The sequence below is a fragment of the Numenius arquata genome, chromosome 1 (assembly GCF_964106895.1).
Source record: "Numenius arquata chromosome 1, bNumArq3.hap1.1, whole genome shotgun sequence".
Classification (NCBI taxonomy): Eukaryota; Metazoa; Chordata; class Aves; order Charadriiformes; family Scolopacidae; genus Numenius; species Numenius arquata.
The window spans coordinates 115,253,644-115,271,144 of record NC_133576.1 but is presented as its reverse complement, the minus strand read 5'-3'; the positions used below and the strand labels follow the sequence as shown (position 1 = coordinate 115,271,144).

The 17,501-nt window shown below is 36.7% G+C and overlaps 1 protein-coding gene across 6 annotated transcripts in view; it reads left to right on the top strand.

Moving 5' to 3' along the window:
• Positions 1–17,501, top strand: part of NBEA (neurobeachin) — a 512,389-nt gene that overhangs the window by 427,245 nt on the left and 67,643 nt on the right. For all 6 annotated transcript variants that reach the window (XM_074151162.1, XM_074151191.1, XM_074151181.1 and 3 more), the window contains 2 exons: positions 4,989–5,129; positions 14,857–14,976. In XM_074151162.1, the coding sequence (XP_074007263.1) occupies positions 4,989–5,129; positions 14,857–14,976 (261 nt within the window). The remainder of the gene's footprint in view (positions 1–4,988; positions 5,130–14,856; positions 14,977–17,501) is intronic.

Here is a 17,501-nt window from a genome sequence, read left to right as displayed (position 1 = left end):
AATTTTGTGCAGTACATTAACAAAAAAAAAAAAAAAAGAAAAAAAAAAAGAGAGAAACAGGTAAGGTAGCTGCTGCCTGAATTAGAGTCAAGATAAGCAGAATATTTCAGTGGCTGGATAAATAGGATGCTATGTTCAGTTCTGCTCTCATGAGACAATGTAGTTCTATAAAGATAGCTGGCAAAACAGTAAATATTACATGAGCTAGCATAACATGTCCAGTGGATATAAACACTAGATGTATTGACAATACACTGGTTCAAAGGCCAGATGTCTAAAGAGATTAGCCAGATAAAAAAGAATGACATGAATAGCAGTGTGTTTTTAATGTTAAAGTAAATTCTTAACTTTATTTTTAAATGGAAAAAGAAGCATAAAATAAACACAAAGAGCACCTTTAGTACATCAGAAGTGAAGTGGCTGAATAGGCATTGTCATAGAGTGAATTGTTTTTCTTGGTTGGAATAAAGAATATCCTATAAAACCATTTTATGAAAAGTTAGTAGTATTTGATATGAGTCCTTACAGAGGACTTTTAAATAAAAAGACAAATGGTGTGTTTGGAAAAAGCATTTTCTAAAACTTTATAGAAAGAACTTTTTATTTAATGTTCAGAACAATTTGTTTGACTGAAATTCAGTTTCTCTACTAGTCTTATGGTAAAGGTACTGGACTGAGACTTAATACATGGATCGAGCTTTGCCTTTGTATTGTTTGTGCAAATCATTTTAACTAGTTAACACAGCAGTAGAATTTCATTGAAATGGAAATAAAATTATTTTCTTCCATTATGTGAAGATACAGGGATTGATCCATAAATAAAATTTAACTTCTTTTTATAGCCATAATGTCATGTTAAAACTGTAGTAGATGACTTTCTGGACTGAGAATGGTACTGTAATGCTATGGAAAAGTGACCAAAACTCCATATACCCTACATATTTCACAAGAAATGTGAGAGACACATGCCTCATCAGAGTAAAACTGGGTTAGTTACTAGTTTGTACAACTGAAATTTAAAGTCTTTACAAAAATGCTTGTCTATACTGAAGGATAAACTGTTATGATTTCTTTGGATTTTGGCACATGGACATTAAAAAACCACTAAGGAAGCCAGGGGCAGACCTCTCTGAATTTCCTCCATGCTATTTTATTTATGTAAGTTTTCGCTTTCAGAAAATGCCTGGTCATTTGGTACACACCAGCTGATCTATTTGTGATTAATCAACAAGTTTTTAAATTACACTATAAAAAAAATGAGATATTTGAGCACTTTCTGTTAGCATTTTCAATATGTATAGTTTCAATGTGTAAGTCCTTTCCTTTAATGTGCAGAGGAGTGGTTAACATAGGGGTCTCCACTACTCCACAGAACAGGAGAAAAAGGGGATCAGATGTTCCTTGTATTTCTTCACTACAGGCCAGAGGTAACTGCTGTAATGCCGACCCAGAAGCTGCAGAGTTGTATGAGCATGGGCAACTCCCCCTTCTCCTCCCTGTGCCGTGCGGCACTGAGGCAGATGCACTACTTCTGACATTCCAGTTGCCACCTCTGCATAAATGGTGCCGTGTTTGCACACCAGCCTCTCTAGAGCCAGCTCAGGGATTTCTAGCATATGTATGTATTGCAAGCTATAGTCAGACCTAAGCAGTTTACTGGGAACATTAGAAATCTTTGCGGAATGAGAGAAACAAACCTTTATCTCCTGAATCCCAGAATACTGTCTGGGTCCCCTTCCCTGGAGGTGTTCAAGGCCAGGCTGGATGGAGCTTTGAGCAACCTGGTCTAGTGGGAGGTGTCCCTGCCCATGGCAGGGGGGTTGGAACTCGATGATCTTTGAGCTCCCTTCAAACCCAAACCATTCTATGATTGTATGATCACTAGTTCATCCAGTCCAGGATCTGTCCTGAGAAGTCAAGGTGAGACTTTCTAGTTGAAGACAAGCTCTACCTCAGCCCCTCGCTTCTTTCTCTTTCCTTCTCGCTGGGGCAAGGAAGGGTAATTCCCAGAAAAGGTTCTTCCCAGAGATTTTCACATGAAAATTTCCATACCATGCAAGAAGAGAGATGACTCCCATGATATCTCACTTAAAGAGTCCATTTTATTCAGCAGATACTTTGTGCATTTCAGCGTTTTTCTTCAAATGAATCCTAAAGTAATTGAAAGAAAAATGGATTCTGACTCTGAAAAGAATATTGATGAGGATGAACGTAATCTTCAGAATACAGCTTTTTAGGTTTATCATTTAATAAATTGATCATGTGTCTTCTGAAAGTAGATTATTTTAGCTACTTGTGCAGGCATTTTTACATGAAAATGGGGATGTAACATCTTACAGCCTTATATCTTTTATCTTTTAAATTGAAATAATGCTTCTTCCTGAAGAACCTAGAAAACGTGATGGTGTATTGGCATTAGTGCTTTATGTGACTTTGGGAAATTATTGTGAAGATCATGAAAGAAAGTACCTTTCATTAAAAATAGCAATATATATATAAGTTTTTTTAAGATTTATTTAAAGCTATGGGTTAAACCATCATTAAAATTTTGCTAGTCTATAAAATAAAATACCTTGTAATTATTTTTGAGCATCAGTTATGCTTCACAGTTCTTGTTACTGTAATCAATTTACAGTGAAGAATGAAAACACATAGCTTATTTGATGAAAGACATCTGATCAGCTTCAAATATATTTTGAAAGGCCCGGAGTTTTGATTTTCAGCCTTGCATTAATCATCATATCCCTTCTCTACTGTGCCTTCAGACATGGATGTACAATAATATTGTGACAGATGACGTCTCTGTCTTCCGTAGGCTCAGAATTCACTGCAGTGTAGGGTAAGGTGCACCTTCACAGTCGAGGGAAGAGATATTCTCAGGGTGTTTTTCCATTACAAAATACAATCTCACCCGTTTGTCTGTCATTTTGTGTTTCCTTCTCAGAGGGGACGAACGTTTCCTGTTAACAGAGTAGGGTGTGAATTACTGCTTTAGCTTTTGAAATGTGCAGCTGGGGACTAGAATTTGTTCTGCCAGAGAAGTGGATGCACAGTACCTTAATGAAGGTAGTATTAGCAGGTCCCATGCAGTCCCCAGGGCAACCCAGAGCAGTGATATAATTTAGGAAAGTACACATATATGCGCACAGTTTGTCAGTCTAATAGGAAAAGTATGTCTTTAAATAAGTTACTCTTTCAAGGAAGTGGTTGAACAAGCATTTTTATATATTGGCAACCTATAGGCTATAATAATGCCAGCATGTTTCCTGACAGTGGCAGGATGTGTAACAAAACCAAGTATAACAAAAATGCAAATATTTATTTTTTCTTTCTCCAGTAGTCAGGAAACAAGCCTGGAAAGCATTAGGGAATAGCTCATACTTCTTTTTCAAGAATGTTTTGTGAGGTCTTGCAGTGCAATCTGGACCAGATAACACCGATCCTTAGGGATTACTCATACATTTTACACGTATGAGAAAGCTATTAACATCTCCATGACACAGCAAAGTATAAAGCAGCCAGACTGTTTCATGTGAGAAATACTGAAATCATAATCTTTTAAAATGTTAGAGTTCATCAAACACTGCTATTTAAGAACAAGCTCTAATATGTAAAATTGGAAAACATCATGTTCTATGTCAGCCTTTTTAACAGCCATCTCAAAAAACATAGCAGCACTGAAGGAATAAAATACTTTATTCAGCTTTAAAATTGTTCAGTTACATATGTAGTGTAGTGAAACACACTGATTTGACCTTGGACTGGTATTTCCATTCCAAATGACTCAGTAGAAAAAATGTGCGGTGGAATGAAATGCGGGAATACCTGTTAGTGTTTTGAAATGGGTCAAAGTTCTTGAGTATATGTTTTTTTTCAAGCTGTAACTCCCTTAATAATATCAATTCTAACTTTTAATTTTTGATTACTACAAATCAAGTAATTGTTTAAAATTATAATAAGTTTATACAATTATTTGGTGTGGAAGCCTCCTCTCCTCTAACTATTAACCTCTGTATGTTTGGTTAATTTTACTACAAAAGCTAAGATCTGAAGATTCTTTGCAGGTAGGCAGAAAATTCAGTACTACTATCTCATTTGGAAAAACAGATTGAAGATCACATATATTTATCTCAATATTTTAGTTACTTTCTCTTGTATTTTCTTTATGCCAGTGACTTTTGTATCACACAATAACAAATGCATTTTGCAAAAAAAATCTGAGATAAAGGGGGTTAAAAAAATCATAGAAAAGCATTTATCCTCTAAGCATGCACATCAAAACCAACAGTTCCTACTACTGTCTTACATTTCTTTCAGTTTTACCTAATTTGTATAGATTGTCTGTTAAGTCTGCTCGGAAAGGAGTTTGAAGTTGTGAATAATTTCCAAATTCTATTGTTTTTAAGAACAAAGCTTGTTTGTTTCACTCAGTAAAACCTGGCTTTGTTCAGTCAGAAAGTAGATCCAGTCCTGCAGGACTATGCATGGTTTTTAAGTATTTCTGCTTAGGATCACCAGACACCATCAGCAGTTCCGCGTGAAATCTTTTCATCATGAACTGTGCATTACAAAGTATCCTGTGTGAGCAAAAGTCAGTTTTCATTAGCTGTGTGATTATGGTGAATGACAGCAACAGAAATATTAGTTTGGCCTCAATGCATTTAAAATGCAGTTTTAGAAGTCTATTTCCAGAACAATGTTATTGAATTAATTGGGAAACAACTCATACTTCAAGAAGGTCTTGAAAGTTTGCAGATGTGGATCACTTATATTTGTCAATTAAAATAAGGAAAGTCATAAGACTTTTAGTACACAAAGCCTTTGAAAAGAAATTCTAAGATTACAGCAATCTGAAGGGATTACTACAGCATGGAGTGAGTTTGGTTGCAGTCTCCAATGTAGTGAACCTTAATGCAGAATTAACCTGTGACATATCAGACAGGCTGCCTTTCAGCTGGTAATATATTTGACCTCTTATCCCTTTGTAGCCTATCGGTGCTTTGAACCCAAAGAGAGCAGTCTTCTATGCAGAACGGTATGAGACATGGGAAGATGATCAGACTCCACCTTATCATTACAACACCCACTACTCTACATCTACTTCTACATTGGCTTGGCTTGTTCGCATTGTAAGTATTTCTGGATCCTGGTTTTCATTAGTATCTTTTTTTACAGCATCTCTTCTGTCACTTACCACTATTTCTTTTTTTTTGATGAATCTGAATTTCTATTAATACCTCATTGTTCTTCCCTACCTTAAAATCTTAGAAATTCTCTAGGTATACCGTGTATACTCATTTGTGGTGATTCCTTACTACCCAAACAACCTGAAATATATTTAGACACAAAATTTTGGTGATGTAGGTATATGTATGATGAAGAAAATCCATCTAAAAAAAAAAGTCTCGAGGCAATACAGAAAGCTGATACTACTCATAAATTCTTTTATTTTTTTCAGTTAGGGACAGATATATACAACATTAAAGAAAAACCTTTCGTAAAAAACACATTAAACTGTGTAAGATTGAGAAGGGAATTATAGAACCAGTTTTATATTAAAGCAGTATGGAATAATATTTTATGCAAATGAGCTATACTTCTGAACGAATGAATAACTTACCATTTTCAGAAGCGTAAAGATGCAGATTCCAACTTCAGACTGCCATTTCAGTTCTAGAAACCTCATGCTTAAACCCTATCCTCAAAATCAGATCTAGGGAAAGGGGGCCAAACTTCAAAGATAGAATGAATCTGAATTCAATTTGTCTGGTAAGACAACGAATTAGAGAGAAAGAAGGGCTGATGAGAGACTTAAGGTTTCACAGAGAAACCTGAATTAATGAAAAATTGAGTTACTATGTGATTACTGAATTTAAACTACACACAGCCAATAAAAGTCCATTGCTTAAGGTGTATTCTAAGCATGTTTCACACACAACCAAGCAAAGCAGAACTGCACAAAGCAGTTTTCACTGAGTTTTAACTCATCTGAGCTTTCCTTAGACACGTCCTGTTTTTCTGCTTTTCTGCTCAGAAGGGAAGAATTCATGTGTCTATGAGTTCAGGATACACTTCTTAACCTGTGGGAAAGTAGATGTTGATTACACTCCTGTATGGGGTGATCACTGTACTCCTTTTAAATGTTGCTAAATTATTCATGAACTGTGAATACATTTTATGGTTCACATGTGCTTCTTTGTTTCCTTAAAGTATATTAAAAACAGTGGTTTTATTTGCATGTTTATCTATTAATTTTGGCTGCTATTCAATAAAAGATTCCCTCTTGCTACTCAGCAAATCCTTAGGTCTGAAAGTCTGCTTACAGCCTGAATGTACAACACACCAAGGAGTATTCATTTCCTGTATTAGGCTAATGCTGTCTCATTTTTACTACTGTTGTTTATGGAATACTGTAAGTGTTCTTGCTCTCTTTCTTTTCTGCCCTAAAAGAGCAAGAGAACAAGGTCTCTGCCTTGATGGCCTTGCAATATAGACCTGACAAATTACGTTTGCTAGAGCAAACAATATATGTGAGAACAGAAAGCAGAGAAGATAAGGAAAAGCAGTGCTTTCCAGGGAAGAGGTTGCTGATGGCAAGAGGGTGAAAACAACAAACGGAGAATTTAAATACAGGGGCACACCTAGATAGGTATTTTAAAGATTATTTAAATAAGGGTGACCAGCAAAGAAAAGCAATCACTAGTGGGAGGAGACAACAGAAGTGAGGGGGAGGCAGATGTGGCCAAAGTTTAAAGCTCAGGAAAGGGAAAAAAGATAATGTCATGAGGTCAGAAAGGGCTGCGTATGGAAACCCAAAATAAAGATTTGAAAGTAAGTGTGACAGTGAAAGATTATAGCTATGGGGATTATAAAGTCATACTGATCCTGAGATCTTTTTGGCTGCAAAATAAAGGATGAAAAATCCTAAGGGAGAAGATTATGCCATTGAATTTGATAGATTAGGCTAAGTCAGATTTCTGGAAGTTAAAGCAGGATTTCTTGCTTGCCAATTTTTTGTGCTGGTGTTTTGATATCAGTTTGTGAAGAAGATTGTGTAAGAACATTTTATGCAAGGTGAATTACAGCCTAGTCCAGGAAGCGGAAGGTGACAATAATGCTTTCAGTATTTTAAAAAGATTGGAGAAGATTCATGGGAAGAGATGTGTGACAGTAGAACTTTTGGTAGAAAGTGACAACAAACTGACTGTGGAAGAGAGGACTGAAAAGTAAAATCATGGGAAAAGACTCTGTAGACCAACGAATAAAATAAAAGAGAAAAAAAAAGCTAAATGGGGAGAAAACAAACAAGGAAACAAACAAACGAAATAGCTATGACAAAAAATGTGCTGGGAATGAGATGGTCTAGACAGAAGCAGAACAAACCAGTATAGAGTAATGGGGACCCGGGGGGCGAAACTACATGCCTAGACCTTTGTATTGGAGGAAACAGTAGTTGCAGTAGGAAAGGAAGTTTCAGCCACTCTGAAGTATGTATATATAGAATTGTGTAATTGCCACAAAACCTTAAAAATTTTTTTGAATCTTGCTTTTTGACTTTGACAGATGCAATCTGGTTCCTGTCAGATCTCTTCAAAACATTCCTTGTAATATCATATTTCTGAGTCAATTCTGTGATAATCTGCTCCCTGCTGCCTTCTATTTCGCTCTGTTGCTTTCCTTTATCTGACATATCAGGGTACTTTTATACAAGGCACTTTATGCCTTAGCCTCAGTTCTGTCCTGTTTAATTGATTTTGATATCATCAATCTCTGCCTCTGTTTGTCATTAATAAATTTTTCACTGGTAATATGATTCTCTCTTGAGTTCTTTTGTGTACTAAGAGTGTCCAGTAAAAATCCATCTTTAAAGTTGAACTATTTCATTGTTTTCAAAACTATGACAGTGGCTTAGCATATAATACGTTGAAGCTATTGATGATTACAGAGATTATAATAATTTTATTACTGATTTTTGGTCTTCTTTTGCCTTTCATTATACTTAATAGAATAAGGTGTAATCCTTAAGTGAGGATATGGGCTACTTGTCCATCTGCAAAGCTTCTGTTTGTGTTTTCCGTGAGCTGGTTGTACAAGTCTAGGTGTGTGTGTTTGTAACAATGCTAGTAGAAATGATGAATGAGGTAGGTGCCTTGGTGGTGGAAGACACAGAGAAGGCGGAGTTGCTGAATGCCTTCTTTGCTTTGGTCTTCACTGCCAAAGCTGCCCTTATGAATCCCAGACCCTGGAGACAAGGGGGAAGGTCTGGAGAGAGCAAGAGTTTCCCTCTGTTGGGGAGGACTGGGTTAGAGACCACTTGGCCAAACTAGACATCCATAAGTCCATGCGCCCTGATGGGATGCACCCACGAGTGCTGAGAGAACTGGCGGATGCTATTGCTGAGCCACTCTCCATCATTTTTGAGAGGTCTTGGAGAACAGGGAGAAGTGCCTGAGGACTGGAGGAAGGCAAATATCACTCCAGTCTACAAAAAGAGCAAGAAGGAGGACCCAGGGAACTACAGGCCAATTAGTCTCACCTCTGTCCCTGGGAAAATAATGGAGCAACTCATTCTGGATGTCATCTCCAAACACATTCAAGATCAAGAAGTTATTTGAAGTGGTCAACACGGATTTACCAAGGGTAAATCATGCTTGACCAATCTGGTAGCCTTCTATGACGTTATAACTGGATGGCTGGATGAGGGGAGAGCAGCAGATGTCATCTACCTTGACTTCAGCAAGGCTTTTGACACTGTCTCCCATAACATCCTCATTAGAAAATTAAGGAAGTGTGGGCTAGATGAGGGGGCAGTGAGGTGGATTGAGAACTGGCTGTGTGACAGGACTCAGAGAGTTGTAATTGATGATAGGACAAGAGGCAATGGCCTCAAGTTGCGCCAGGGGAAGTTCAGGTTAGATATTAGGAAATATTTCTTTACTGAAAGGGTTGTCAGGCATTGGAATGGGCTGCCCAGGGAGGTGGTTGAGGCACCATCCCTGGAGGTATTCAAGAGAGGAGTTGACATAGTGCTTGGGAATATGGATTAGTGTTGGGTGGTGTGGTGGTGTGTGTGTGGGTTGCGTGTGTGGTGGTTTTGTTTTTGTTTTTTTGTGTTGTGTTTTTTTTTTTTTTTTTTTTTTTCATTGGTTGGACTAGATGATCTTAAAAGGTCCCTTCCAACCTCTGTGATTCTGTGATTCTGTGATTCTGTAATTAATGGAGCAGGGTCAAGTTGGAGGCCTGTAACCAGCGGTGTCCCCCAGGGGTCAATAATCAGCCCAGTTTTGTTCAACATATTCATCAATGACCTGGACGAGGGGACAGAGTTATCCTCAGCAAGTTTGCTGATGATACCAAACTGGGAGGGCTGGCTGACACTCCAGAGGGCTGTGCTGCCATCCAGCATGACCTGGACAGGCTGGAGAGCTGGGCAGAGAAGAACCTAATGAGGTTCAGCAAGGGCAAGTGTAGGGTCCTGCACCTGGGGAGGAAGAACCCCAGGCACCAATATAGGTTAGGGGTGGATCTTCTGGAAAGCACTACTGAGGAGAAGGATCTGGGAGTCCTGGTGGATAGCAAACTTTCCATGAGCCAGCAATGTGCCCTTGTTGCCAAGAGGGCCACTGGGATCCTGGGCTGCATAGGGAAGAGTGTGGCCAGTAGGTCGAGGGAGGTCATTCTCCCCCTCTACTCTGCACTGGTGAGGCCACAACTGGAATACTGTGTCCAGTTCTGGGCTCCCCAGTTCAAGAGAGACAGGGAACTACTGGAGAGAGTCCAACGTAGAGCAACAAAGATGATTAAGGGATTGGAGCATCTCCCTTATGAGGAAAGGCTCAAAGAGCTGGGACTCTTTAGCCTGGAGAAGAGAAGGCTGCAGGGAGACCTTATCTATGTTTACAAGTACCTAAAGGGTGGTTTGAGGGATGATGGAGCCAGACTCTTTTCAGTGGTTGCCAGTGACAGGCCGAGGGGCAATGGGTACAAGCTGGAACGTAGGAAGTTCCATTCAAATATGAGGAGAAACTTCTTTACACTGAGGGTGAGAGAGCACTGGAACAGGCTGCCCAGGGAGGTTGTGGAGTCCCCTTCTTTGGAGATTTTCAAGACCCGCCTGGGTGCAGTCCTGAGTAATGTGCTATAGGCAATCCTGCTTTGGCAGGGGAGTTGGACTAGATGATCTCTAGAGGTCCCTTCCAACTCTGACAATTCCGTGATTCTGTGATTCAGTGAAAAATGAAGGCAGTTTCAGGATAAGCAATGGTTCAGCCTCACCAGGCCGTACATCAGATTGGTTATGGTCACTTTTGAGGGCTATACAGCTGACCCTGAAACTCTCCCAAAGCAAGATAATGCACACAGCCTTTTTCTGTATATACCCCCTGTGCACACACACACATGTGTGGATGCACATACTCATATGTGAATTGAAATTATAATTCTTAATTAACCTGTACATGTTTATTTAATCTGTTGTGCATTTCAGACCACTCCACAGTACTGGAATTCTTAAAGGTTAGGAAACAATCCTCTAACTAGCTTCATACGAAATGAACTGATACGCAGCCTAGAAATTTTTAATGCTATAATTGCAAATGAATCCTGAATGTTCTCTAAAAATGTTAGGTTTACATCCAGAATCAACTGTTTCTTGAAAGTGATCAGCTTGCTTTGCAAATTGAGAGTTAGATTATTAAAGGCTAGATAACTACTTTACAGAGATAGAATAGCTGAATGTGGAAGTCTACCATATTGCTCAGTCAGGTTAATAATGATGATAAAAACTAACGGGGAGCACCATGATTTGTATAATATTGTCTTATTCTCCTTTGAGGTGTTACAGGAATCAAACCATGGTTAAACATTCTTGCACATTGCACATCTTTAGCTCTAAACCTAAGAAATTAAACTTATTCCTTAGGAAATCTGAGCCAACATCACCCATAAGTTTGCTCCAGCAAACAGAAGAAAGGTATTCTGGAAACGGATGTGCTGTCCTTTTGACACAGTTTCATCTTTGTATCAATGAAATTAAATATTTGTAGTTTGTGGATAGATAACCTTACCACCTGGTTCCAGAGTATTTTTTTTTCACATGCTTTCGCTGTGGGCCGGTGAATATTTGAGTTGCAGTAAATGGTATAAACAAGAATCCTATATCAGAATGCATATATCCCAATGACTTGAATGTCAGCCTGAAAACTACACAGAAGAAAACAGATGAATTAATTCTGCCTTGAATGTGAATATCATCACTGCTTTCACATTTTCAGGTGAAATAGGCTAGAGCTAAGGTGCAATTGGATGCTCTCAGTAGTTGCTGTTGAAGAAGCTGTATTTGTGTGAATCAGTTACATTGTCGTTGAAACAAAGACCAGTATTAGAGAGCGTGATTCTTTAATGCTGGGGTCAAGAATTTTGTAGAGAATAATTGGTGTCTAATTTCTGTTACAATAACTAAGTACTTGTACAAGGTAGAAGAAATTCTGGATTTATTGTGAGTCAGGTCTGATTGAGCCAAAACTAGTTTTTAGTGAGATTCAAAGGTGGGGAGGACTCGAAATCTTCTTGTAAACAGAAGTAAATCTGAGTCTCCTATTTGGTAGGTCTGAGCAGGACAGTCACAGATATATCAGACAAAAGGTGTACATCACTGACAAAACCCTAAGTACTTTCTTTTTCTCTCTTACAAATGGCTGAAAAGACATTTTTGTTTGACATAAGATGTCTGAGAATGACACATCCCTTCCTCTTCCCTCCCCTATTCCCACCATAAATGATTCAAATGGGACTAGGCAATGTCAAAAGGGGGATGGAGGGAGAGAAGTGCTGTTGAATGGAAAAATTACTTCTTCCCACAGCTCAAGCTTGTATTCACCGTAATCAAGTACTCCACAAATTTCTCTTCTCATTGGCAGTGAACAAGGCGTGAATTTTATTCAGAATATTACAAACGAGTGAGATGGGGTTATAATGAAAACATTGTGCAGCTTTATAGCTTTCACAGTAACAAAACCTTTACATGAAGTGACAGTAATCGGTATCATAGAATAACAGTATTTAAATGAGTATATTGAATACAGATATGAACTGTATTTATATAATATAAGCACTTGACTTTCCAGAGAATAAAAATTACCTTAAAATTATGTGAGAGGTCTGAGATAAAGCAAGTGAAAGCTCTGAATTTCTGCTAAGGATTAAAAACCCAAAAAGATAGGCACAACAGGTCATAGCAGGAGAGCATAATAGGGCACCCTGTAGTGCTCAGCTATTAAAAGTTTAATCCTTGATTATGAATTTTATTACTTTTGTATATTTGTCTCAGATGCTTAAAATAATGTTGTCATGGAATTTTGGATTAATATTTTTACATAATTTATTGTAATTACATCATTTTCCTGGTTTCTCCTTTTTTTTTAATCCATCAACTGCTGCTGATTTCAGAACCTCAGCAGTGACCCACATTCACACAATGATATTCACAACAAATTACGTGTATCTTATAAAGAAAAAAAGTGACAGGTTGGTGTTGGTAGAAGACAGAATTATTTGTTCTCAGATCAACAAGATATAAAGTTTTTCAGTACAGTTAAGCTAGAAAAATAGCATAATTTGCCGAGATTGATACTGCAAATATATACAGAGAATTGGAAGGTGAGAATTTAGTTAAAAACAAAATAATTCTAATGTTGAAAGAATTTAATGTACATTTAAAGTTAGAATTGTAATAGTAATAGAATTTTAGGCTAAATTAATATAATCCAGTTCCTGTGTTTATTTTTTTCAGTTTGCTAGCTCTGGGTCTGAATCGTACGCTTTTTCATTTATATTTTACATGAAATTCACTATATGAAGCATTGTAAAATCTAGACATATAAAAACTTAATTTATTTTCTTTCAGTATTACAATTCATTGTGATACATTTATGCTGCTCACCAAGTTGAGCTGCTGTTAAATTTTAATATTCTATTCAAATTAGAAATCTCTTCCTCACTTGCCACAATTTCAATATTCACGAGTGCAAACAAAGTCATTGTGCAATGGCAGTTCGGGTCGTCCAACAAGAAATGAAATTGTGATTATTTTTTATTTAATTTAATTATTTTTAGTTAATTATTTAACATACTAGGATTCTCTGATGGGAATAAATGCACTGATGAAAGTGTATTTTTTAGACTGTTACCTATTCCTTTGAATGTATCTTTTTAATATAAATTTCCAATGTGTTAAGAGAGAAAAAAACATGGAAAAAAAATCCACCATGCAATTAGCAGTAGAATGTCTTGCATTACTGTAATGCAAATGTTTCCATATTTGCACTGACATACACTGAAAGCTAAGATATTATCCTTGGCTAAAAAAAAAAAAGAATAAAAAAATCTTTGTTCAAATATAAACAATTTCCTTAAGCTACTTCAAAGGCATGCTATGATGACAATAGAGATATCCCGTTCCTTCTCCTTTAGAGACAGAGTTTTTCTCCTTGAAAGAAAGTAGCCTGTGTTGACTGTTGTATATGATAGAGAAGATTAATTGGGAAGACATGTGGAGGAAAGACTAGAGAAACAATGGTCTCTGGAAGCCTGAATTCCCTCTTTTATTTTCCTCCTCTTTTTGGATTCTTGCACTACCTTTGCATCTGTGCTTTCCTTATGTATATTTTAATTGCTCTTAAATGCTACAGAAAATAAATTACTTCAACCCTCTTTAATCTTGGGAAATTTAAACACAATGTGTATAAAGTGACATAATTCCCTCAAAATTTCTTTATTAATGGAGTTCCCTCCTTTGTTCAAAAGTTTCAGAAAAGGAAACAGAGGATATATAGACTGAAATTCAAATAGTAGACGGGTAATAGTGTAATAAGAATTACGATCTGATGATTATGAACTGCCTTGATTAATGAAATTTCCAAATGATCAGGACAAGCAAGGAAATAAATTTGAGTGTGAATTTAACAAAAGGGACACTTTTTCAAACATTCCTCATCAGACTTTGGCAAAGAGGAAGAAGTAGTTTCCACCCATGTGGACATATTGCCATTGCCAAATATTAATTGAATCAGAGAGCTAATGGAGTGGTGGTGGAAAACCAGGGGGTTGGCAATGATCTCAGTGTTCACGTTCTGCTGTCAGATTAAGGATTTGGTCCCCTGTTAACCTTTCCCCTGCAGTGGCATGCACTGACATAAAAATGTGTTCTCCAGACTGTCTATAAGACTTGAGCTTCCATTTGGCAAGCATTGGGAGTGTGGTTACAGATAGAATTAACAAAAGTAAAAACTCTAAATATTTTATCCCTGTACCTCTGTCCCGAAGTAATGTTAAAGCTAGATATCCTGTAACCGTAGTCAGCCTCACAATAACTGTACAACCATTCTGCCCACCGTGGAACCTCCTGAGGTCTTTTAAATTAAATGAAAACAAAAGGAAAATCCAGATGGGGCACTTCTTAAGATTTTATTTTGACATACCACCTTGCAAGGAGTAAACAAAGCATGGTAATATAAATAACACAGAGGGTGTTTACAATGGTTGCAGTGAAATAGGCAGCCATTGTGAATTGGAACTAAGCTACATAGGTCTGCCACTGATAGGTAATTATTCTTATGGAAGAGTGAATATATAAAATAACCTTTCATGCCAGAACTCACAATTTGTGTGTGCAAAATGTCTTAGTGACAGTAAATGTACCAGTATATTAGTACAGATATAACTGAGGTGCCATATTTTTCTTTAATTCTGCCTTTATGAAGTATTTTGATCTGCAAAATTAGTTTGGATTTCGTTAGAAACTTGCTGCATGATTCCTTCTGCTCTGTTCTTAATCCATCTTCATTTCATTGACTACAGGAGCCCTTTACAACATTCTTTCTAAATGCAAATGATGGCAAATTTGACCACCCAGATCGAACCTTCTCTTCAGTAGCCAGGTCTTGGAGGAACAGCCAAAGAGATACCTCAGATGTGAAGGTAACATATACATTAAATAAATTGATAAATGTGCATTTTAATTTATGGTATTTTTTTTTAGGTAGGGACAAATAAGGCTTTATATTTCATATATTCAGCACACTAGAAATAGTTTAAATAAAAGGTAGATGTTACTAAAGATTATTGTTCGAACAGAAACAATCAAAGATTCTTTGAAGTTGAGTGGACAAAAGGTGTTTTGTTTTTAGAGAAAAACAACCTAACTGATCTAATTTAGATCAGATAATCAGGAGATGGAGAAAAGCCCAATAAATTGTTCTTTCCTGCTGTTAACTCAATATTTGGCCCACTCCATAAAACACAGCAGGAATTGGATTTGACCTTAAAGTGTCATATTGTTATAGCTTGCCTAGCTCTGGGTTTGCATTGCCTGGGGCAATTAATAAAGCATTAATGACAAGACCCATTTAAAATGTTGGCTTTTCTGTACAGCTTTAGCTTTTACTTGACTGTGCCTGGGGATATTATGCAACAATACGCATTAGATTAAAACAACTTCTATACGATATACAGGAACAGCCAGAGAGCAGCGTGATTTTACTGTTGTTATTCCTTGCCTATTGTTAAATACAAAGCGTTATGGTTCACATACCTTATCAGAAATAAACCAAATTCTAATAATATTTTGAATAATATGGTCCTTTCTTGATTCTCATTTTCACATTTCACATAACGTAGGCAAAGGCTGCAGTATACCATTAATGGCTCTTTTTTTTAAACTTCATTTAAAAGTTAATTTATCCTTCTTCTGTTTCGATACTGCCACTCATAGGAGGAAATGCTAAACTCAAGGTTGTATTACCATTATATTTTTGACTTAACTTGACAAAACATGTAAGTTTGTTGATTTATTTTTATTCCAGAGATCCTGTTTACGTAAATATTCCAGCAATCTCAGAAGTGTATGTGGACAAAACATGTTGTTATTCTGTTTCTAGTTAGAATAACAAATTGTAAATTGTACTGCCATCTTAACATTTGGGAGAAAATGCTTTTTAAAGAAAAAAAAAATTAACCTGAACCTCTTACAACCTATTTTGTGTTTATTTATGCTCCTCTCAAACTCAATAGTATTTTAAGTACTATCACTGTTACCTTTGTAAGAAAAACAAAGGAAATTTCAGTACCCGTTGGAAGGAATTCAAGTTAATATCTGCTATATTTGAAATGCAGCCATTTCTTCAAATTCGAAGTGCTGACATTTTGATTTTTCCTTTTCAATGAAATCTGGTTTTCCTGGAATTCCACCAGAATATCTGGGAAAATGGCCTCCTAGGAGTGGGGCTGAAACAAAAGATAAGAGCCTTAAACTGAGGAATAAGGGAAGACAGTTGGAAGTGACTGTAATCTTCTTGTCTGGCTTTAGTACACAGGAGGAGGGCAGTTAAATACATGAAGGCATTGCAAAAGATAAAGAAATATCTGTGGACAGACGGAGGGACGGTATTCAACTAGGGTATATAATTAGTGAAAGCACTGTTCCTAAACTAGCAACTGAACGAGTTACCAGGAAAACAAAGAACTACAATGTTTGTGTAAAAATATAATGAGTTCTGCGAACCAAGTGGGGAATTTAAACTGCAGCTTCCTGCTATTGCAAAGATACAGGAATTTTGGAGGGATAACTTGCATTGTATTAAAAAAATCCAGGTTATTAAAATAAAACAAGTATTAAAAAGATGCTTAAAACCAGGTATTCACCTTCAGAAAAGGAATGCAAAAGGTGAAGACGTGGGGAAGCTGTGTACTTTAATGTCATTGAATTTAAAGAAGGGAGTTAGGTATAACTTGGATAAAATAGTAACAATTAAGGGTCAGAGTGCATTGGGGAAAAGATTGTCAAATAATGTATTCTAGAATACATTTGGGAGTCTGCCATAGAGCCCTAGAGCCAAATTTAGATATATATACATTTCTGTTATGCCGTTAGAGAGAGAAATACTACTTGGATCCCAGTCATTACAGAAAATCTAATATGGGACACACAGATGAGGTATGTTAGCCAATAAATGTTTTCTCCAGATAATCCCTGACCTGTCTGTTCAGGGATACTTTAGGGATTAAAGATGCTGTTTAAAATATGGTTTTGTTAATTAATGAAGATACAGGGAAGGTAGGTTTAGAAATTAACCTTGAATTGATTTATTATGAGTAGATTCAGCTTAAGATAAAAATAGATAAACGAGAGCAGATTCAAAAATAAGCTAAAACTTTACAGGATGCTAAAGCAAATAGAAAAAGTTCATAAGCTATCTAAATAAAAAATAAAAAGTAAGAAAAAGGTCAAAATGAGAGGAGATTTTTTAATGTATTTAATACTGGCATTCAATGTATTGCATCATCAAATTAATTTATTATATATTGATAAAAAGCCACTACTGGAATAAGCCCGCTGAAGTACACTTCAGTAGCCTAAGCAATATATTCTAATGCATTGCTGTTTTGTGTTCAGTTTAACAAGGAAATTTGAAGATCAGCAGGATGGCAGAAAGCTTGTAGCAAGA